Below are 22,268 nucleotides of genomic sequence, written 5' to 3'. Positions count from 1 at the left end.
ACACTGTGGAAATGACAACAAAGGATTTAGAATATTACATAAACTTAGTTAACAAAGTAGTAGCAGGGTTTGAGAGAACTGACTCCAGTTTTGAAAGAAGTTCTACTGCGGGTAAAATGCTATTAAACAGCATCACATGCTACAGAGAAACCCTTTGTGAAAGGAAGAGTCAACGTGCCAAACTTCATTGATACCTTATTTTAAGAATTTGCCACAGCCACCCCAACCAGCAACTACCACCCTGCTCAGTCAGCAACCATCAACATCGAGGTAAGACCCTCCACCAGCAAAAAATTACAACTTGCTGAAGGCTGAGATGATCTTTAGCATTTTTTAGCAATATAGTATTTTTAAATTAAGGTAAATACTTTTTTTGATACAATGCTATTGTACACTTAATAGACTATGGTACAGTGTAAACATAACTTTTATATGCACTGGGAAACTAAAAAATTCATCTGACTTGCTTTATTGTGTTGGTCTGGAACTGAACCTGTGATATGCCTGTATGTACCAATGTTAATTTTCTAGTTTTGATAGTTAAACTGTAATTATATAATTTATTTCTTTTTTTTTTTTTTTTTTTTGAGACAGAGTCTCGCTGTGTCACCCAGGATGGAGTGCAGTGGCATGATCTCGGCTCACTGCAACCTCTGCCTCCTGTGTTCAAGCAATTCTCCTGCCTCAGCCTCCCAAGTAGCTGGGACTACAGGCACGCGCCACCACACCCAAATAATTTTTGTATTTTTAGTAGAGACAGGGTTTCACTATGTTGCCCAGGCTGGTCTCGAACTCCCGACCTCAGGTGATCTGCCTACCTTGGCCTCCCAAAGTGCTGAGATTACAGGTGTGAGCCACTGTGCCCAGCCTGTAATTATATAATTTCTTAACATGTGGGGAATCTAAGTGAAGAATATATGAGAATTCTTGTATAATTTTTGAAGCTTTTTAAAAGTTTGAAATTATTTTAAGTTTAAAAATTCTTGGCTGGGACCAGTGGCTCACACCTGTAATCCCAGCACTTTGGGAGGCCAAGGCGGGTGGATCACTTGAGGTTAGGATTTCAAGACCAGCCTGGCCAACATGGTGAAACCCTGTCTCTACTAAAAATACAAAAATTAGACAGGCGTGGTGCATGCCTGTAGTCCCAGCTACTCGGGAGGCTGAGGCAGGAGAATCACTTGAACCTGGGAGGCAGAGGTTGCAGTGAGCTGAGATCACGCCATTGCACTCCAGCCTGGGTGACAGAGTGAGAGTCCATCTCAAAAAAAAAAAAAACAAAAAACCCTAAAACAAATGAAAAAAGGGTTGTTTGAGGAGGGAGAATGTCTGGAAAGGGTAACTAGGAGCAAGCACACCCACCCTCACCCTCACCACCCAGTCTCCCGGTAAGAGGGGTATGAGAGGGCTGCCGGGAGGATAAAATGTTCAAGGGAAAGCCAGGCTGCTACTTAAGCAGTGGTTCTCACTGAGAGGTAGGGGGCTGGACAATTAAAGGGTGTTTCAGGGCATTTTTTCTTTTTTTTGAGATGAAGTTTCGCTCTTGTTGCCCAGGCTGGCTCACTGCAACCCCTGCCTCCTGGGTTCAAGCGATTCTCCTGCCTCAGCCTTCCGAGTAGCTGGGATTACAGGCATGCACCACCACGTGGGCCTGGCTAATTTTTGTATTATTAGTAGAAACGGGGTTTTACTATGTTGGCCAGGCCGGTCTCGAACTCCTGACTTCAGATGATCCACCCACCTCGGCCTCCCAAAGTGCTGGGATTACAGGTGTGAGCCACAGTGCCCGACCCATTTTTTATTGTTTTTCTTTTGAGACAGGGTCTCGCTGTCACCCAGGCTGGAGTGCAGTGGTGCAATCCTGGCTCACTGTAACCTCTGCCTCCTGGGCTCAAACAATCCTCCCATCTCAGCCTCCTGAGTAGCTGGGACCACAGGCGTGCACCACAACACCCGGCTAATTTTTGTATTTTTTGTAGAGACAGGGTTTCATCATGTTGGCCAGGCTGGTCTCGAACTCCTGGACTCAAGCGATCTGCCCACCTTGGCCTCCCAAAGTGCTGGGATTACAGGCATGAGCCATCACACCCGGCCCTGTTTGGGGGGCATTTTTGACTGTGACAATAATTGGAGATCATCAGTGACAACCCTAGCTATGGACCAGGGATGCTCAGCCCTCTGCAGTGTACAGGACAGCTCCACACCACAAAGAATCATACCACATCTCATACAACTTTAGAATATCTCACCAGTAATGTAGGTGAAAAACCTGTTCATTTGTTCTTTTATTCATTCAACAAACATTCATTGAGAAAGTCTACTAGGTGTCAAGCACTATTTTAGGTAATAGGAATATATCATAGAACAAAAAATACAAAAACCCCTGCCCTTCTGGAACTTATAATTGAGTGGGAGAGTCAGACAATAAACAGCAAACATACTAAGCAGTTAATGCTACACTGTGAAAAAGGTGTAGAATACCATGGAACAGACAGAGCAGGGGCATATTAGGGGAGAGCTGCAATTTTAAACAGGATGGTCAGGGGGGCCCTCTGAGAAAGTGACAGCTGAGTAGAGGCCTGAAGGAAGCAAGGGCCTGAGGCTTGTGGGTATTTGAGGAAAGTGCATTCCAGATACACGGAATGCAAAACCCCTGAGGCGGAAGTGTGCCTAAGGTGTTCAAGTAATAGTAAGGCGGCCAGCACGGGTAGATACAGTGAGCAAGGGGGGAGAGTGGTGGGAGATAAGGTCAGGGAGATTAAGAGGGTCTCATCATGGATATTAATATATACTGATTTTTCCAGAAATTTAACAACCATATAAACTGAGAAACTCTTCCACATTGTTTTGTTTAGAACTTTGTGAAGAATTGTCCACTATTTAGGAAAACTGTGTCACTCTACCTGTGGCTTCTGAATCACCAATCAACACACATGTAGCTGTCACTATCATTAAGTGTAAGACCATTTCATTATGTCTTCTAGTGGAGTCATATCCCAGTCTTTGCATATATGTGTATAATATATGTATAATATAATACTATATTATATATTACTCTTCCTTTACTACTCTCTATATTACAATTAGGGCATTATATTGGTTTTCAGGGAATTATGTGTGTAGACAGATTCTATTTTCTATCCATTTTATTTTAGAATAGTGAAGCATTTCAAAATACACCTTATTAAAAAAAAAGCAATGTTGGGTCCAACAGGTATGAGAACGACCAAAGCATAGCAAGAAAATAAAGGGAGTATTCAGAAGCCAGGATGAGAATGGAGGGAATTTTGCTGGTAACTGAAGGTTGAGTTCCTTAAGGCCTGGTCAAAGGATTTCAGGATGGAAATAGAAAATAGGATGTCCAGGGCTGTATGGAGACGTAACCAGGAGATCTGTGGGCTTCTTGTGGTGATTGACATTATATAGGATAAGGGGCTATTAAAAAGTGGTTTTTAATCTAAGTTGCTCCCAACTTTGGGTGTCTCTACCTGTTTAACAGAGTAGGCTGGGGAGCAAAGAGAGTTCTCTCTTCAATGAGACCAGAAGCAACCCAAAGCCAGGCTCCATTTTTTACCCACAGAACAGGTCGACGCCCCAGGCTAAGCTCATGTTCTCGGGGGTAAACTCATTGCTATAAACTATGCACCTCTAACCTCTTTAGAGTTGAGAAAGAGACGGGTAAAAAGAGGAAAAACAGTAACAGAGAAAGACAGAAGCATTTAGAAAGATCCAATGGAGGAAGGGTCAGAGACAGAGAAAAGACAGAAACCAAGAGAGACAATATTCTTTTCAATCAAGATAGACATTATTTATTGAAAATTTTCTAAGGACCGGGTGCAGGACAAAGTAATGCACATGCATTGTCTCAGGTACAGATTATCAGACCCCCATTTGACAGATGAGGAAACTGAGGCCCAGGTTGGTGAAGGAGATAGCTCAAGGTCTCATAGCTAGTTTAAACTGGTCAGGATTCAGCATCTTATGTCTACTACGTCTCAAAAAGTGGGACAGACAGAAAGAGACAGAGATGGGCGAGGGGATGCAAAGACAGACACGCACGCAGACGATCACGTGAGCGGCAGACCTGCATGGAACCGTTTCGAAAGACACTGAGGGTGGGAGGTGGGGCCGTGGAGGGCAGGAACGGGCACCGACCGCTCCGCAGGGTACTCACCTGGTTGCCCTCTGGGAGCCGCAGGAGCACTCGGCCTGCCTTTGCTACCCGCACGATCCTCCGCAACCTGCTGACCTAGGGTTGAGAGGCCGCCCAAGTAAAAGCTCGCGCAGGCCCCACCCCTCGCGCGCTCCGGCCGGCCTCTTCCCGCTGCCACTCCCCCCACCGCCCCGTCTTTATGGCCTCTCACCGTACACCTCCGGCCGTCGCCGCCACCGCCCCTGCCGCGCGCGCAGACACGAGAGGCCTACAGCAAGATCTGAAGGATACGCTGGACGGAACCCTTCCACGGGCTGCAGCGCGAGCAGGGGCACGGGCCTACGCCGCTACCGACGGCTCCCCGGCTCCCATTGGAAGAGTGCCCTTCTGCCTTTCCAGGGATTGGCTGGGGATGGAAACATTTTATTTTTACCCCCGAGGCTTAGAGCCAAACCGAGGAAAACTCCGCCCCTTCGGGGAACTTTGATTGGTTAAAGAGCCAAGCCCACCCTTTAATAGGATTGGCCAGGAAAGGCGTGCTTGTCATGGCCCTTTGCCTGTCTATTCGACAGGGTTTCAGGGGGCTAGTTGGGAATACGCAGGCGCGAAGCCGGAAGCGACGCCAAGCGCCGAGTCACTGAACAATCGAGATGCCTGGCTTCTTTGACGTTTTACTCTCCATAAGCCACCTTGCACTGCCACCGCTCTGCTAAGAGACGCGATTCTGCCCCCAGTTTCTCACAGTTCCACACCCACCTGCAGAGATTCCTAAGCCAGGTTTCTCTCGCTCAAAGTGAGCAGAGTTCCTTATTCCATGCATGGAGGATGAGGTGGTTATGGGGATGTGGCGTGTCACCCACCAGTCCCTGATACCTGCTGAGACATTGGTCAAGTGACAACCTCGCTAGGAGCCTCAGTTTAACCATCTGGAAATGGAAAGATGTTTTAAAATTTTCCTCACAATGTGTGAGGATTAAATGAGAGGACAAATATAGATAAGTTGCCTGGGGCATAAATAATTAAGTTCTCTCCTCCCAATTCTTTCCCAGTGTTCAGGCGGACAGAACTTATAGCCCAGAGAGGCAAACTGACTGGCTTGAAGTCACACAGCCAGGCCCCACCCCTCGCGCGCTCCGGCCCGGCCTCTTCCCGCTACCACTCCCCACCACCGCCCCGTCTTTGCGGCTTCTTACCGTACACCGCCGGCAGTCGGCGCAGTAAGACCCAGAATAAAACCCAGGCTTCCAAAGGAAAGCTGTTTAAGAAGGAAGGAGAGATGGGAAGGACCCTCCTATTTGCAAGGGTTCTTAATTTGTATTCTGCAGACCTCTATTTGAGGCTGGGGACAGGGTTTGGAGAGGTCCATGAATTTGGATGGAAACAAATTTACATCTTTATGGCCGGGTGCAGTGACTCATGCCTGTAATCCCAGCACTTTGGGAGGCCGAGGCGGGCGGATCACCTGAGGTCGGAGTTCGAGACCAGGCTGACCAACATGGAGAAACCCCGTCTCTACTAAAAATACAAAATTAGCCGGGCGTGGTGGCACATGCCTGTAATCCCAGCTACTAGGGAGGCTGAGGCAGGAGAATCGCTTGAACCTGGGAGGCGAAGGTTGTGGTGAGCCGAGATCGCACCATTGCACTCCAGCCTGGGCAACAAGATTGAAACTCCGTCTCAAAAAAATAAAATAAAATTACATTTTTATTTTCCCTCTCCTCTAACTGAAATTTAGCATTTTTCAATAAAGAATGTAACTAGGCGTAGTAGCAGCAGTAGTAGCAGTACTGATTGTCACCAATAGAAATCAGAGATTTTCATATCACATTATAGATGTTGCAGATCTCTTGAAAATCATATAATTTCAATCATTATTTTAAAATCATGATAGTCATTAGACCCTCCATTAAATCTTATGATTTAATGGATTAATGGGGAGTACATATACGATTATACTATAGCACATATTTGCTTTTTCCATATTTTAATAACTATATTTCAATGTAATCAATTTCTTTTGTAATTCTAGATATTTTATTTTATGAATTTAAACAATTTTTTTTTTTTTTTTTTTCTGAGAAAAGGTCCGGTGGGGCATGGTGGCTCATGCCTGTAATCCCAGAACTTTGGGAGGCCGGAGGCAGGTGAATCACCTGAGGTCAGGAGTTCCAGACCAACCTGGCCAACATGGTGAAACCCTGTCTCTACTAAAAATACAAAAATTAGCCGGGCGTGGGGGCGGGCGCCTGTAATCCCAGCTACTCGGGAGGCTGAGGCAGGAGAATTGCTTGAACCCAGGAGGTGGAGGTTGCAGTGAGCCGAGATCTCACCATTGCACTCCAGCCTGAGCGACAAGAGTGAGACTCCATCTAAAAGAAAAGAAAAGAAAAAGAAAAGGTCCCATTAGGCTTCACTAGATCACCAAAGGGGTCCATGGCACAAAAAATATTAAGAATATTTGTCTTGAACTCTAGGCTCCAGGAAGAAAAAGACTTGCTCTATTGGCTGGGTGCGGTGGCTCACACCTGTAATCCCAGCACTTTGGGAGGCTGAGGCGGGCTGATCACGAGGTCAGAAGATCGAGACCATCCTGGCTAACATGGTGAAACCCCGTCTCTACTAAAAATACAAAAAATTAGCCGGGCGTGGTGGCAGGCGCCTGTAGTCCCAGCTACTCGGGAGGCTGAGGCAGGAGAATGGCATGAACCTGGGAGGCGGAGCTTGCAGTGAGCGGAGATTGTGCCACTGCACTCCAGGCTGGGCAACAAAGAAAAAAAAAAAAAAAAGACTTGCTCTATCTTGTTTCCCTGCTGGATCCCTATCACCCAGTTCAGTACTTCAGGCACACAGTAGGTACTCATAAGTGTTTACTGAATGAATAATAGGATTCCTTCCCCACCATCCTGCACACCCCCAATTGGGGCAGCCAGTGCCAGCCCTTTGGGTCACCTAAGAAGGAGGGACATTCTTGAATCTAGTTTTGTCACTGCCAATCCGATTCTGCTCACAGAAGTAGGTGGCACTTTAAAGGTCTGGTCCCAGGAAATCCCGGGAACCTCCCACCCAGGAGCAGGGCCCTCTGCTGCAAAGGAGCCAGGGCAAGCTAGGAAGCATATGAAGACAAGTAGTTTCAACATGGGAACAGGCCCTAGGGCACATTGGGCCAATGACTCTTCATCCTCCTGGTTTCTGTTTAAGGTCTCCGCCAATGGGGCCTGTCTTCTCTGGCCTTCAGCGAAGACAGTATCTTGGAGTTAGATGTGACCTTAAAGACCTAGAACAGCCCTCCCTTTCGTAGGTCCAGACTGAAGAGTGAGGGCACAGGGAACAAGATGTTACTCTGGGCAAAGAACATCCTGTCCTCACATGGCTCAGCCAAGGACATGAGCACTCTGGCCAACTATATTAGAATACTATGATTGACTCTTAAGAGCATCACTGAAGATGAAGACCAGAGGCCCTCTCTAACAGGGTGGGTGAAGAAGAGTCTCAAATGCCAGGATGAGAGGCTGGGGATTTGATTGGGGGGACAGAGAGGAATCAGGGAAGAGCACAATGAAGGCCAGACTTCAGAGACCTGCTTCAGGGCTAGACTCTGTCTTGAGACCTTAGGCAGGTTGCTTCTCCTGGACTGATCCCCCTGCACGATAAGCCTCAGTTTATAGATGGGAAAACTGAGGCCCTCTAGAGAGCACAAGGAGAGTCATGTTGTGAGGTAGGGCAGACTGAGGCAAGAGTAACCAGATTGGCTACTCTGGCTCTGACTGGCTGGGATCCTTCGGCAGGCTGACCTCTTTCTGGCCTACTCCGGCCTACTCCATTGCCTTTGCCCCTGCTGCTTTCCCCTCCCCTCCTCTTCACCGCATACTCATTGGGGTTGGCTCCAGATATTGCATGTAGATGTCTCTTTTCTCTAGGATCCTGCACTCTCAGCTCTGGCCTTGAGGTATTGTGTTACTTTGGGCAAGACATTCCCCTTTCTGGGCCTCAGTCCTCCCTACCCACCTCTGACAGCACATCAAAGCCTCCATCCTGTCCCCCCGAAAACATTTATCAGAATCATTGGAGAGACATGTCAAGGATCTGGTATTCCAACCATCTCACAGAGGAGGCCCAGAGAGGGAAGGGGCCTTGCCAAAGGTCTCACACCAACCTGGCAGTCATCTTGACTTCTCTCAATCCCTCTCCTTCCATATCAAAGCCTGTCGAGTCCAACATCTTAAAAGCTCTCACAGAATAGACAAATTGCTCTTGCAGAAGAATTCCAATTAATTTATGTACATACTTCCCTCTCAAGGAAATGGAGCATAACTCCTCATTCCCTAAGCACAGGCTGTGCTTACTTGGCTTCCTTCCAAAGAGTACAGCATGGAAAAAGAGAAAGAGGAGTAGCTTTACAGTGGAGAAACCTGACGGACACTACCTCAGCCAGGTGATCAAAGTTAACGTCAACAGTGATAAATCACATTGAAAGTACATGCCCTTGATATGATCTAGTGAGAATGACATTTCACTTCTGTGGTCTTCCTTCCCCAAACTCATATCCTCAGTTTAATCATGAGAGAAAACATCAGAAAATCCTGATTAAGGGACAGTCTATAAAATACCTGACCAGTACTCCTCAAATGACTCCAGGTCATCAAAAACAAGGAAAACCTGAGAGAGTGTCATAGCCAAGAGGAGCTTGAGGAGACAAGATGACTAAATGTAGTGTGCTATTCTGGATGGAATCCTGGAACAGAAAAAGGACATTAAGTTAAAACTAAGGAAATTGGAATAAAGTATGGACCTTAGTTAATAATGATGTACTGATATTGGTTCATTAATTGTGACGAATGTATCACACAAATGTAAACTGTTAATAAGGAAAACTGGCTGTGGGACATACGGGACTTCTCTGTTATCTTCACAATAATTCTGTAAATTTAAAACTGTTCTGAAATTAAGTTTATTTTAAAAACCTCTCATATCCGCCCCTATCTTGCCAATCCCACCTGAGGTCTAGCGTCTATTTCCTTACTGCTCTCCTTCCTTCCAGTCAGTTCTCCTGGCAGCCAGCAGAGGGCATTCTCTAAAACGCAAATCTAACCATATCTGAAGCCTTCCAGCAAAATAAAGGCGTTGGATGGAAAGTTCGGGAGATATGTTATAAAAGACCGACTCGGATGTCTGAATAAAAGTTATTGTGATCCAGAACAAATCTGGGAAATATTTCTGGCGCCCACCGAGATAACATTTATGTATCTAAAGCTAATATAACTCAGCTTTTCCAAGGTCTCCCGGATAAAGCCCGTTTTTCAGATGCCCAACTCTCTACGTTTCCACCCCTTCGCACAGTTACATAGTTAATTTCCCTTTGTTTTTCCTTTATCTCTACGGATACTTCTCTGCCTGAGATATCTTTTCCTGCCTTCTCCCCCAAGCCCAGCTCTAGGGACTCTGCACCCCTTCCCAAAGGCAAGAGAGCGCTCCTGTATAATTGGGTTGTGATATCCGGACCGAAATCGTTTTTCATTTTTACTAAATGCGAATGAGGAAAATGAATTCCTTTGGCTCCCCACGCCCCGCTCACTCTAGGCCCGAGAAAAGGTTTGACGCACTATAAATTAAAAGATGAATCACTGATAAATGGATGTTCTACGGCGCAGGATGTCTCTATACGCATGCGCCAGAGGGGAAGGCGTGGGAAGCCCTTTGCTACCTGGCTGGGTCCGCTGCGGGCGCCAGGAGAAGGAGGGGCTTTCTCAGCCTCGCCCTGCCATTGGCCACGATGATCCGCATTGGTCTGACGCAACGCCTCTGCGGCCTGGCGGAGCTCGCCCCCCCACCCGCCAAACCCCCGCAACTAGCATGTTGCAGGATACTGCGTAGGCCAGGCGGCTACGTGTGGGCCTGGGGGAAACTGACCGCTGGGGCCCGGGCACCAGGCTAAACAAAAGACTCGAAGCGGCACTTTGAACTTGCTCAGAATTTTATTGGGATTAACAGGGTCCACGGGGAAAGGCGAGCCTTCTGGGGGAGGGGGACAAGAATACCGCAAAGAATACCGCAATGGCGAAGCGGCCTTGCATAGACACCGAGGCGGGCTAGCGGCGCGGCGGGAAGAGGAGAGGGATGGAGAAAGAACTTGGGAGAGGAGGGTGGCAGCAGCGCCTCCATGGGCACTGCGCGGCTGTGACGAAGGCCACAGCGGCCCTCCCCACTTCGGGGGTCAGGGTGTCCACTCCACACAGCACAGGGAAAGGGGCTGGGGCCACAACTGACTGGGAGAAGGTGGGTAGAGGGGCCCTGACCAAGGCATCACAATAAATACAGTTAGCAGCACACAGAAGCCTGCGGGGGCGGAGGACCAAAAGAAGGGGACTAGCCCCCTTTCCCTCCCCCCAAAATAAGAACTCTGCAATAACTAAACCATAAAAATAAACTTTAAACCCGTGTACGAAGTCGGTCACCCCCCAGAAGTGCAATGTGGGGCCGCGTGGCCCTAGCTGAGGAGGAGGGCAAATGGGATAGGGGGTGGGGTATACAGAGAGGTGATCCCCAAAAGAGGAAGACCCTTATCCGGTTTTCCCCCTCTTCCCCGGATTGGCCCAACCGTTTGGGACCTGAAGCACATCTTCCAGGTCAGAGTCGTCTGAATCTTCCCCTTCTTCCCAGACATCTTCACTTCCTGCCTCCTCATAGTTTCCTTCTTCATAGATGTCCTCATCTTGCTCGATGCCTGCATAGGGGAGAAGCAAGGAAGGGGAAATGGAGGAAGGCAGTTAGATGAGCAGATAGGTGTCACTCCAAAAGGGAACAGAGCCCATAGCCAAGGCTTTTAGGGGCCTGGGACAACTTGCCAAGCGCCTCTGCTTGGAACAAACAGCCAAGAGTGTGTGTGGGTTTACTCAAGCAAGCCCACAGAATGAGAGGGAGTTGGAGGGAGGCAGGAAGGCAGTGTGGGCTCCCTGCCTCTGCCAAAACTGATACATCTCTGATAGTAGCTTTTTCTCCCCCTTGTACTCGGCAATGTGTGTCTCTTCCTGAGCTCTGACCTCAGCTGAATAAACCTATTCATCTCCAGGCAGCTTCCTTGCTCCTTTCCCCCAGTCTGATCCAAACAGGCCCCAGTCTGTGTTCTTCAACCCAATTCCCCACCCCCACTCCCACCCTCAGGGCTGGGCAGATAAGCTCTGCCTCCCCTTCTCTGAGAGAAGAGATGCCATCAGGTGGGAGGGGAAAGAGGACTGAGAATCCCTGTTTCCCTCTCCTACCTGAACATGTCTAGATTGAGGTTTCACATTCATTCAATACCTCTTCCCTTAGTGCCCTGGCCTTGCCCTCAATGGAAGTTTGCCAGGGACCCCATGGCCAAAAAAACCCAAAGAGTGGTTGATTTTCCTGCCCCTTCCACCTCCCATCTGAGTACTTCTCAGCACCTTTATAATTCTGGTGTTATTCTCAGAACCTTTAAGGTGCTAATGTGACTCTACAACAGGGTATTACTATATGCAGTACTTGTCCAACATATACGACCACTGAAACCTTTTGTGGGAAGCAGCTTTGAGATCTGGTGAGTGATCCTCAGGACATAATTTTGGAAACCCTGCCCAACCTACGATGCATTTTCATCCTTCCAGGTCCTTGTTCAGATGATCCACTCCACGGAGAATGCTCCATAATGCTCCTCAGTGTGAATGCAGCCTCCAATTCAAATGTCACCTTTTTCCTCTAGCTCTCCCCCGCCACCCCCCTCACCCCGATTCTTGAGGTAGAACTGGCTGCACCCTTTTCTGGGCTCAGAGAGCACACTGTTCACTTCATGCTCTGCTCCCAACACAAGCCTGGGAATGTGCCAAAGGCCAAGGCCGGGTACAGACTGTGCTGAAATGCACTGTTTTGCCACTCCCCCACCTCGATGTGAAGTGTCCTTTTTAGTTTTCCACCCACTGTCTCCTATCTCTGTGTACTCATCATCTTTTGCTGTTACAACCATCTACCCATCACCTAGAACTAAAATGATTTTTTGGGGTTTTGTTACATTTTTAAGTTAAATGCTCACTGGACTTCCTTTGTTTAAAAAGTTGCTCAGAATGCTTTTTCTTTCCTCCATAAAAGCAGACTGTGTTCATGCCTTGATACCCTGTCCTTGGCCAGGCTTGCTCTGAGAAAAGAAAAGAGGGAAGACAAGGGTGGGTGGGGGTGTTAGCTCACCTTCCTCAATGCCCTCTTCTTCCACTGATTCGTCTGAGATGATCTCTATCACGTCCTCGTAGTCAGCCTGATCCTTGTCAAAGTCTTCAATAACTTTCTCATAGTACTCAATGTCTCTGTCGTCATCATCGCTGCCTTCATTGTCACCTTCATTGCCATCATCATCACTGCCCTCATTGTCACCTTCGTTGCCATCATTATCTTCATCATCACTGGCCTCATCTGCTTCATTGTCACTGTCGCTGCTGTCCTGGTTGTTGCCATGGCTGCCCCAGAAGCCACCTTTGAAGAAGTTGTTGCCGTAAGTGTTCTCGTTGTTGTCAGGGTTCTCTTCGTTGTCATCAGTGTTCTTGTTATTGTCTTCAGGATTCTCATTGTTGTCATCTGCACTCTCATTGTTGTCAGTGGTTTCGTTGTCATCAGCACTCTCGTTGTTATCAGTGGTCTCGTTGTTGGGGACCTCATTGTGGTCAGGATTCTCACTGTCGCAGATGTTCTCATTGATGTCAGTTATCTCGTTGTCAGTGGTCTCGAAGTAATCGGTGGTCTCCATGAAGTCAGAGATCTTGATGTCATGAATTGTCTCATCAATGTCTGAGATCTCGCTGAAAATGTCTTCCACTGCATAATAGTCAGGGGCGTCTTCCATGATCACCACCTCACATCTGCCCCTGGTTTTACTGTAGGGAAGGCTGTGGCTGAGTAGGGGGTTGGTGGGAGGAGGTGTACCCATAGCACTCAAAGGTGGGAAGTAACTGGGGAAGGGATCCCAGGGATGGGGCTAGGGTGGGTAAAGTCCCACTTCTGCTCCTGACTGTGTAACCTCAAGCCATTTCTGGGCATGATTTCCCACTTGTAAAACATATTCCACTGGGATTATCTCAAAGGTCCCTTTTTGGCTCCATAAACCCTGTGTTACACTAGTCTTTTCCCCATCCCCAACAAACCACCTCTCAGCCACCAAACCCCCATTACCGTTTCTTCATTTCTTGCTTCTTTCTCTTTATCCTGGAGCCCCTTTCTCTCAGGTAGTAGCGTAGAGGGTTAACCCACAGATCATTCTTGATAATCTGTTGAAGAAGAGGAGAAGGAATAAGACAGCCATTAGTACAAGCTCCAGATCCTACTCTTACTTCCCCACGCACCCAGGAACAAGCCTAGCAAGGCCTTCTCTGGTGATGCCAGGAAGGGCCCCACCTCAGCAATCCTGTCAGCCTCTGGGAGGCTATGGTTTGAGAACCAGCTGAAGAAGCTGTGGCTCGCATCCTGGTTCCCGTGACGGCGGGCCTGGGGTTCCTGGCCCCGGTGCCAGCGGATTGGGGTTGAGTGAGACACCAGCCGGCCTAGGGAGAGAGAAGGCTACGGAGATGGGACAAAACAAAGACAGATTGGGGGGGGGACATGGATTTACTCTGGGACTGCCTCTTACCTGAGCGGTTGCGCTGGAACTCCTTGACAATCACCATGTTTGTGAAGTAGGGGTTTGTCTGGAAGTACAGCTTCATTTTGTAGCCCATGGAGATATGTCTGAGATCCTGTACCTGCTCCAGGTGGGGGTGATGGTGGAATCTGTCTCCCCCCCCAACACCACAGCCCTTTCCACCCACCTCCCCTCACCTCCAAGAACCAGATTCGTGCCCGATCCTACTAAAAAATGTCTCTCTGGCCTGACCTGCAGATTGGTCAAGTAGCGGAAAATGTCTTCATCACGTCGGTTGATCAAAATTGAAATTCTGGGGTGGTTGAGGAACTGATGAGTGGAGCAGTTTAGGTCAAGGATTGACTATTCCGTGAAAGGGAGGGAGGGAAGGCCAGGAAGGGCACAGTAAGAGAGGCTGGAGCAGGAGGATTCCTTCTGTGTTTATGTGGTGTGTATAAAGCAAGTGAGTCATGGGACATAACCCACACTTATTCCCATGATAAACCTCTATGTTAGGTGGCCCTGCAGGATGCTGACAATCCATGTGCATGTGGTATATGTTACTGGGTGCTGAAGGCTTGTGTTCACAAAATGCACATGTCTGGGGGCTGAAGGGCCATGTCCAAGTGATGCTGTATCTGTTGCTGAGGGCCTGTGGTCACATGTTGTTGTATGTATGGGTGTTGAAGGTCCATGTCCACATGATGTGTGAATGGCTCTGATGGCTTGTGGTCAAGTTATGCCATGTGTCTACATACTGAGGACCTGTGGTCACATAATACTATGTCTAGGAGCTGAGGTCCTGTCTATATGATATTGTATGCCTGGGTGCTAAGGGCCTCTTACCATGTGCTGTTTCTTATGAGGGCGCTAAGGGTCTATATCCACATAATTCTATTAGGATTTAGACTCATGTTCCTAACATGTTACATGTATGTATGTCTATCTACTCTCCCCTTTCCTTCATTTAACTCCTTTTTCTCTATACCTAGACACTCCCTCTCTTGATCTTTCAGGGGCTCCAGCCCCTCTCTAGCTCCTTTCCCTCCAATGCAAGGCACTCCAGCCAGGATTGGCGTCTGTTATTATCTTAAGCAGAGATCTAGGTTTACAGAGCCCTGTATGGCTCAAGCACCCTTTCTGGGCAGTTTCTCTGCTGTGTGCCATTCCCCTCCCTCTTCAAGGTCTCTGAGTCAGTTCATCTTCTACGTGCCCCTCCCCTCCTCCTTTCGCCATCTCTGGTCCAATTTTTTTGCTGTGTGCCCCTTTACTACCCTCCCCCTTTTTATCATCTGTGATCCTTTTTTCAATGCTATGTTCCTCCTCTTCCCCCTTTCCCATCTGTGGTCCAGTTTTTATGCCCGCCCGCTTCATCATCTCCAGTCCAGCTTCTCTGCTGTTTTGCCCTCCTCCTTCCATCCCTCTTCCACCCAGTCTCGTCCGTCTTCCGATAGGGGGCTCATGCCCACCTCTGGCTCTCCTCCACCCGCTTTACCTTTTTTGTCCCTCCCCCACCTTCCCCTTTCCTGTCACGGGCTTCTGACCTACGGAGTATCGATTAGAAGGATACTGCTTTGACCCAGAAGCCTGGGATATGCTGGATGATGAGGTCTCTGCGCTCCAGGAAGGGTCTTCGCATCTGGATGAACTTGCGCTTGAGACGCAGGAAGGCCTTGCCTGCCTTGATGTTCACCGCCTCCAGATCCAGCTGAATATCCTCCAGTGCCTGCAGGATGCTCTCCATCCTCTCGGCATTTCTCTCTCTGCTTTCCCTCTTCACCTTCCTCTGCTTCCTCCTCCTCCGCCGCCGCCGCCTCCTGCTGCTCCTCATACTCTCCTGCTCATCCTCATCCTCATCCTCCACTATGATGATCGCCTCTTCCTTGCTCTTCGGGTCAACTAATCTCTGGGGCCCCCACCCCACTGCGCTACAGGTTTCTAGGGCCCCCTCTCCACCAAAACTGCTAGACTGTACAACCTGAAAATCGATTTCCAGGCTCCCCGCCGAGGCCTCAGCAGTGGGGAGTGCTTCCAGGCTCTCCGTGGGCGGGGGCGCCTCCCCATACCCCGACTCGATGGTAGAATCCCAGCCGGGACACTCAGCACCGAGCGTGAAGTATGCGCGGATCCCCCCCTCCTCGAGAATGACATAGGGAGGCGGCGGGGGCAGCGCGGGGCCCAGTCCCACCCCCCTCATATCGGCCAGCACCTGTGCCGCCTCCGTTTCCTCCTGGAGCCTCGGGCGCTGCTGGGGTGGAGGCAGCGGCAGTCGGAGGAGCGGCGGCGGCGGCGGCGGCGGCGGCGGCGGCGGGTCGCGCTGTGGAGACTCGGAGCTGCTCAGGCGGCGGGTCTTGGCCGGAGGCCCCTCATCTGGGCGGTCCATGGCGACCGCGCTCGTACAGCTCAGGGAACTCGCACTCGCCCCTTCGCTTTTAGCCGCGTCGCTGCCGCTAGTCGCACCGGGAAGCAGAGCTGAGGAGACTCACGCAACCAGCTATCCTCACCACCTCGCTCTGGCGTTCCCTCCCACAGCGCCCGCTCTACTCCCTCCGCGCCAATCGCCGAGGCCCCGCCCACTCCTGACGCAGGGGTCCGCTCGGCCTGGCCATTGGCTGCCGGCCGCCGCGGCGGCGATCGCGCTCCCGCGACCCCTGCCCGCTCTCACGCAATCTGCTTGCCAACACCACACATCATCAGTTTCCGATTGGCTCCCCTCGGGCCCGCCAATCAACGGGCTGACTCCCCCAGCGACGGGAGGGAAACTGCAGGGCGATTGGCTGCGAGGAAAGCTGGGGAAGAAGCCCCTCTCCCTCACCCTCTCAGCGTTTTATCCAATGGGAAAAGTACCAGTGGTTCTGAAGACCAAAAAACGAGACGAAAAACAAACGCAGGCGCTGAGCAGGATGTGCTCACATGAAATTGGAAGAGCCTCGTTATCGTTCCCCCCGCCCCCCTCCCCTCAGCAACTACGCACTTTTAAAATCTGCCCCTTCCCCCATTTCCTTCAGCTCCTTCCCCCACCCCCGCTTCTGCCCCTTCCCCCATCCCGGCTCCTGCCCCTTCCCCCATCCCAGCTCCTGCCCCCTTCTCCCACCCCCGCTTCTGCCCCTTCTCCCATCCCCCACTGCTGCCCTTTTTTCCATCCCCGCTTCTGCCCCTTCCTCCACTCCCCGTTTCTGTCCCTTCCCCCACCCCCCATTTCTGCACCTTCCCCCATCCCCCGCTTCTGCCCCTTCACCCCCCGCTTCTGCCCCTTCCCGCATTCCCTACTTCTGACCCCCATCCCCCAACCCTGTCCCTTCCCTCACCCCCACTTCTGCCCCTTCCCCCAACCCCCCACCCCCCACTTCTGCCCCTTCCCTCACCCTCCCATCCTCCACTTCTGCGCCTTCCCCTATCCCCCAACTTCTGTCCCTTCCCTCACCCCCTTCACCGCCACTTCTGTCCCTTCCCTCACCCTCCCACCCTCCGCTTCTGCTTCTGCCCTTCCCCCATCCCCCATCCCCCAACTTCTGCACCTTCCCTCACACAACCCCGCCCCCCGCCTCTTTCCCTACCTTCCACTTCTGCCCCTTCCCCCACCCCCCACGTTTGCCCCCTGGGTGAACTCTGCTGTAGCTCCTTGGGGGCTCGGGCTGCCCTACTGCCTGCGCCTGCAATTTAGGCACCCAGGGTGTTTGGTTTGGGGGCCAGGTTTTGACGTGGTGTTTTCCATCTCCGCAAAATGGCTCCACAAATAATAATCACACACACAAAAAAGTAACTTCCTCTGCGTCATAAAAATGATTGTGATTCAGCTCATTTGCTAGAATTTTCTAGCACTTTGTCTCTTCATTTCTCCCCCTTTCCATCCTTTCCTCTCCCTTTCCCCAGTGTATGCTGTATTTAAGATTTTTCTTTTTAAACCATAGATGGATGGTCTTTTGTGAGGCATAGTGGTGGAGGGCTGGCTTTGGTGCTGGGATTCACATCATGGGTGTGCCCCTCATTTTGTAACCTTAACCAAATCACTGCCTCTCTCTGAGCTTCAGTTTTCTCTCCCCTAAATTAGACATCCCTAAAGAGAGGTGTAGGTAACTGCCCATTGCAGCCTTGTCGCGGAGCAGAGAGGAGACCTAGGAATCCATCATCAGGGGAGTGGATAAGAAAAATGTGATACATGTTTTAGATGGACCACTAGAACGAATTAGATCTGTATACGGCAACATGGCTGGATCTCTCAAAGACAGAATGTTGAGTGAAAAAAGAAACAGAACAAGATTTATAGTACAATACTGTTTATGTAAATTAAAACACAGCAATACCATACATTTTTCACAGATACACATATATGTAAATAAACACATGAACGGTGGATTGGAAGGACGTACGTTAAATACACGAGAGTGGGTGCCTATGTAGGGGGCGGGGAGGATGGGATCAGGAATGGGTGATGAAGGGGACAAAACTGAAGAAGAAAAATAAAAGGGCCTCACATGGACCAATGATGATATAGCGTGCCAAGAACTGAGGAGTATGGTCAACTCAATTCTGTGCACCTGAGAGAATAACTAGATAGTAAATTAACTGTCTAGGGAGCAGGGTGGCTGGGTAGACTCCTGGGCTTGGGTTTTTTTTTCCCCATGACATCCCTCCCTCTAAATTTGGTCAAAGCTGACCAAAGTCCCAGCTGCATACAGTGGCCCCTAGGAAGGGCTCCCATCCCAGACTGAGCAGTCCCTCCAGAAGCCATTACTTTGTGGGGGGCATTTTCTAACCCCATCAGTTTCCCTCACATTTGATCCTCAATTCCCAGTCCCCATTCTCCATGGTGGTCCAGTTTTAGGAACACCTTGTTTGAGTTTGGGAAGGAGACTGAGGCGGGGTTGAAATGGGGCTACAGGCTTTGTGAGGAGATGAGGTTCTCAAGTACCCTGGCGGCTCCAGCCCTCCCGTGCTCAGGGCCTAGGCCAAGGGAGGCCCATCTTGTGAGATGGGAGTCTATCCTCTTGCTACCTACCTATGTAGTTTCCAAGATCCATCTCTTGACCACTCTACTTCCTACCATGGGCACATACTCTAGTTTGTCTCCTCTCAACTGTGGTGTGTGTGTGTGTGTGTGTGTGTGTGTATGCATGCACGTGCTGTATCTGTCCCCATATACAGGCATTTGCTTACGTGTGTGCACTGGGCAAGTTTTCCTCAGGAGTGCCTCCCCACACAAAGTCACACAGACACACACTATCACTGAATCATGTCTCTCCACATGTGGTCAGACAGGGCACATACACACACACACACACACACACACACACACACACAGTCAGAAAGAGAAAACATCCAATATAGCATTGTTCATTTCAGTTTTTCCATTTACAAAATCCAATGGTGAATCCAGGCAGTTAGAAAAAAGAAATGGAGGAAAACCCTCCTGAATGTACCCTATCTACCCCCCACCCCCTTGGTCTTCCCACCCCACCCCCTCGGAAAGGCACCCCCATCACTATTGCTGAGAGAACAGGCTCCCCCACTCCCGGCCTCTCAGCCACTCTGGCCTGCCTTTCCAGGGCCACTCCACAGCCAGGCTCATTAATGTCTCTCCTGCCTAGAGTGCCCTACCCATTCTGTATGGGTCAGGCTTCCCCAGTTCTGGGGCTCTCTTGGGCTAGGGAGGGAGTTTAGGACAGGGACTTCTATAAAGAAGGGAAAGGGGGATGGATAAATACAGATTCCGGCCCCACAGGAAGTGAGAGGGGGACAGAGAGCCTGGGTAAGACCAGGGCAAGGAGTGCCAGCTTGGCTCACCAATCCACAGAACAGGCCTCGAAGTAAGCCCAGAGTGGATTCCACCCCTGGGAGGGAGGCTTGGATCTCCCACCTGGAGAATCTGACTGCAGTCTGCTCCACTTTGGGTGTAGGTAAGGGTGGGGGAAGGAAGGGGAAGGAGGGTTGTTGGGAAGAAGGATGTTTGGGGCTCAGGGCCCAGTCAGCCAAGGGCTACTAAGGAGGGGCTTGAGGCCCCTGAGGCTTGAGGGGGACAAAAAGAGGTCAGATAGGAACGGACTCAAGTCCGCAGTGCCTTGGAGTTTGTACCACTATCGGTTACCAAGGCCCCAAACAAATTTTCATCTTTAGAAGAGTAGGGTGAACCCAAGAGACAATTCTGGGGTTGAAATCGGCTCTGACCCAAGTCTCTGTGGTCCAACTACTCTGGGGAGTTAAGCTCCCTCCCTACACTTTCCTGGTGGGCTGCTCCTGCCTGTATGGCACCCACATCAGTCCTAGTGGGGCTGAAGTGGATTTCCATCCTCAGAAAGAAGAGTTAGGGGCTGGGGATCCTGAAGGCGACGTGAGAGAATGTGACCAAGTGTGGGTCTCTTCAGTTCGAGGAGTTCAGCTCACATCCTACTCTTCACCTAACCTGAGCCCATCCTTGGGGCCCTTCTCCCTACTCCCTTGACTTCTCCAATAGATGCACAAGAACCATTTGGGAGATCTGGACATGGTGGGGAGGGAGAAGAGACTGGGCTTGGGGCAAGGGTTGGCCTAAAACAACATTGCACACGACATAGTAATTAAACATCCCTGCTCCCTGGGAACCCAGCACCCCCTTTGGTCCCTCTTGTCAGCAGCCTTGGACCACTTTCTCCCTAAACACCCAGGCCTTGCTAAAGTACTTGGAAGGGGAGAGTGCATGGGAGCAGAGGGGGCAAAAGAGCTCTGGAAGTCTATTTTACATGACAAATTTCCCCCTTCTGGACAGTGTCAGAAGGAGAGACATTAAAGTAAGAAAGCCTGTCTCCTCAGCTGTTAGTAGAAAAACCTGCATTCTCAGTGTTCTTTTCTTTTTCTGAATTGTCACTTCTGAGAGAGAGAGAGAGAGAGAAAGAGAGAATGAGATTGTAGAAGTGGAGAAGGAGGCAGCGGAGACAGGCCCCACAAAACTAAATATGCCTCTTTCCCAGTCCCTCACCCAGTCCTCCATCCTTGGGAGGTGTTGGCAAAGGTGCCTAGATTACAGGTGGTTCGAGGGTCTGGGGCTGGAGCTCAGAAAGGAGGACTCCTGTATGGGCCCCCACCCCTCCCTTGCTGTTAGCCCCATCACGGTGGCCATGACCTTCTCTCTGCCTGTCTGCCTACCAGCCTGCTTCACATGACACAGTAGGGTTCTCTGGGAGCCGGGGCACCTCCTGTGCCCCAGCAGGGGGCGTGAGTCCTCAGGCACTTCTTGAGGTCCTTGTTGAGCAGGAAGCAGACAATCGGGTTGACGGCAGCCTGGGCGAAGCTCATCCAAACGGCAGTGGCCAGGTAGCGGTGGGGCACAGCACAAGCTTTCACAAACACTCGCCAGTAGCAGGCCACAATGTAGGGTGACCAGAGGAGCAGAAAGAGCAGTGTGATCGCGTAGAACATGCGGCCCAGCTGCTTTTCACCCTTGACCTCGTCCATGCCCAGTAGCCGCCGGCTGGCTGCATGCCCATTCTGCCGGATACCCAGCAGGGTTGGTGGCATGGGCCCACGGCCAAAGCCAGCGATCCAGTTGGCAGCAGCCTGGCCGGTGGCCCCGGGACCATGGAATGTCCAGTTCTGGCTGATGGCTGGCACCATCTGCACTGGCTTCATCTTGCGGTGACGATACTCGAAGAGGAGCAGCTTGCCATAGACAGCATGGGTAGCTGCCATGAGCACAGCCAACATAAGCATGAAGCCCAGCGTGTCATTGGCCTTGAAGTAGCGATGCTCAAAGATGCACTGGTCCTCCTCCCGAATAAACTTGTAGGTGCCCACGTCAAAGACAGGTGGGAAGGCCATGGCCACAGACAGGGTCCAGGCCATGCAGATGACAGCCGCGCATGTCCAGAGTGTCATGCGCTTGGCGTAGAAGCGGTGGTGGGCGATGGCCATGTAGCGGGTGACGCTGATGCAGAACAGCATGAAGGCCGCATGGAAGCAAAAGAGCACGGCCATAAAGGCCACAATCTTGCAGCTGAGTGCACTGAAGGTCCATGAAGAGCCGTGGCGCACAGAAGCCAGCACAAAGGGGAAGCAGACGGCAGAGCGTATGCCATCGGCCAGGCACAGGTCCAGCAGGAAGTAGTAAGGAGCCTTGTGCAGGGCACGCTCCTTGAGCACCAGCAGGGACAAGATGGCGTTACCCGCCAGGCTCACGCACATAATCAGTCCCAGCAGTACAAGCTTCACATAAGCCGATGCGGACGGTGGGGACAGAGCGCCGCTCACCTCCTCAGGCTCTCCGGTGGTGTTGGCCATACTGAGGGTCAGGGGCTACTGCCAACCCTAGGGGGTCAGCCAGTTCGGTACTCGATGGGCCCTGGGGGGCTCCATGAGTTGTCCTGCTACATTGCACCTGCAAATGGGAATGAGCGGGGGAGACACAGACAGAGACAGAGAGATGAGGGCAAGAGAGAGACAGAGAGGGGGAAAAACACAACAGGCGTGCAGAGACAAAGTGGGAAAGAGAGAGAGAGAGATGGAACAAAGAGATAGAAAAGTGGCCAC

The 22,268-nt window shown here is 50.6% G+C and overlaps 3 protein-coding genes across 8 annotated transcripts in view; all 3 read right to left on the bottom strand.

Moving 5' to 3' along the window:
• The window catches only part of KANTR (KANTR integral membrane protein), a 33,532-nt gene extending 28,819 nt beyond the window's left edge, over positions 1-4,713 (bottom strand). The window contains exons 1-2 of one of the 5 annotated variants that reach the window (XR_008518075.2): positions 4,365-4,706; positions 4,175-4,249 (exon numbers count right to left, since the gene is read on the bottom strand). The gene's annotated coding sequence lies outside the window, so the exon portion shown is untranslated. Of the gene's footprint in view, positions 1-4,174; positions 4,250-4,364 lie in introns of all 5 variants that reach the window. The other 4 variants (XR_008518076.2, XM_054544584.2, XM_054544583.2 and 1 more) reach the window with 4 other exon arrangements.
• A 5,393-nt stretch (positions 4,714-10,106) lies between these two features.
• TSPYL2 (TSPY like 2) lies at positions 10,107-16,385 on the bottom strand. Its single transcript, XM_024240960.3, has 7 exons — positions 15,340-16,385; positions 14,022-14,099; positions 13,779-13,890; positions 13,547-13,692; positions 13,325-13,419; positions 12,350-13,029; positions 10,107-10,874 (listed from the first exon to the last, which is right to left on the bottom strand). Exons 1-7 carry the CDS (start codon positions 16,150-16,152, stop codon positions 10,711-10,713), a joined length of 2,088 nt encoding a protein of 695 aa, XP_024096728.1. The 5' UTR covers positions 16,153-16,385; the 3' UTR covers positions 10,107-10,710.
• Positions 16,386-18,029: 1,644 nt separating this feature from the next.
• GPR173 (G protein-coupled receptor 173) overlaps positions 18,030-22,268 on the bottom strand; it is a 31,608-nt gene continuing 27,369 nt past the window's right edge. For both annotated transcript variants that reach the window (XM_002831681.6, XM_054544582.2), the window contains one exon: positions 18,030-22,116. In XM_002831681.6, coding sequence (XP_002831727.1) covers positions 20,898-22,019 — 1,122 coding nt within the window. In that variant the 5' untranslated portion in view covers positions 22,020-22,116 and the 3' untranslated portion in view covers positions 18,030-20,897. The remainder of the gene's footprint in view (positions 22,117-22,268) is intronic.

Source organism: Pongo abelii, chromosome X (assembly GCF_028885655.2).
Source record: "Pongo abelii isolate AG06213 chromosome X, NHGRI_mPonAbe1-v2.0_pri, whole genome shotgun sequence".
Classification (NCBI taxonomy): Eukaryota; Metazoa; Chordata; class Mammalia; order Primates; family Hominidae; genus Pongo; species Pongo abelii.
The sequence above is the reverse complement of the archived record's forward strand: the minus strand, read 5'-3'. Positions and strand labels throughout refer to the sequence as shown.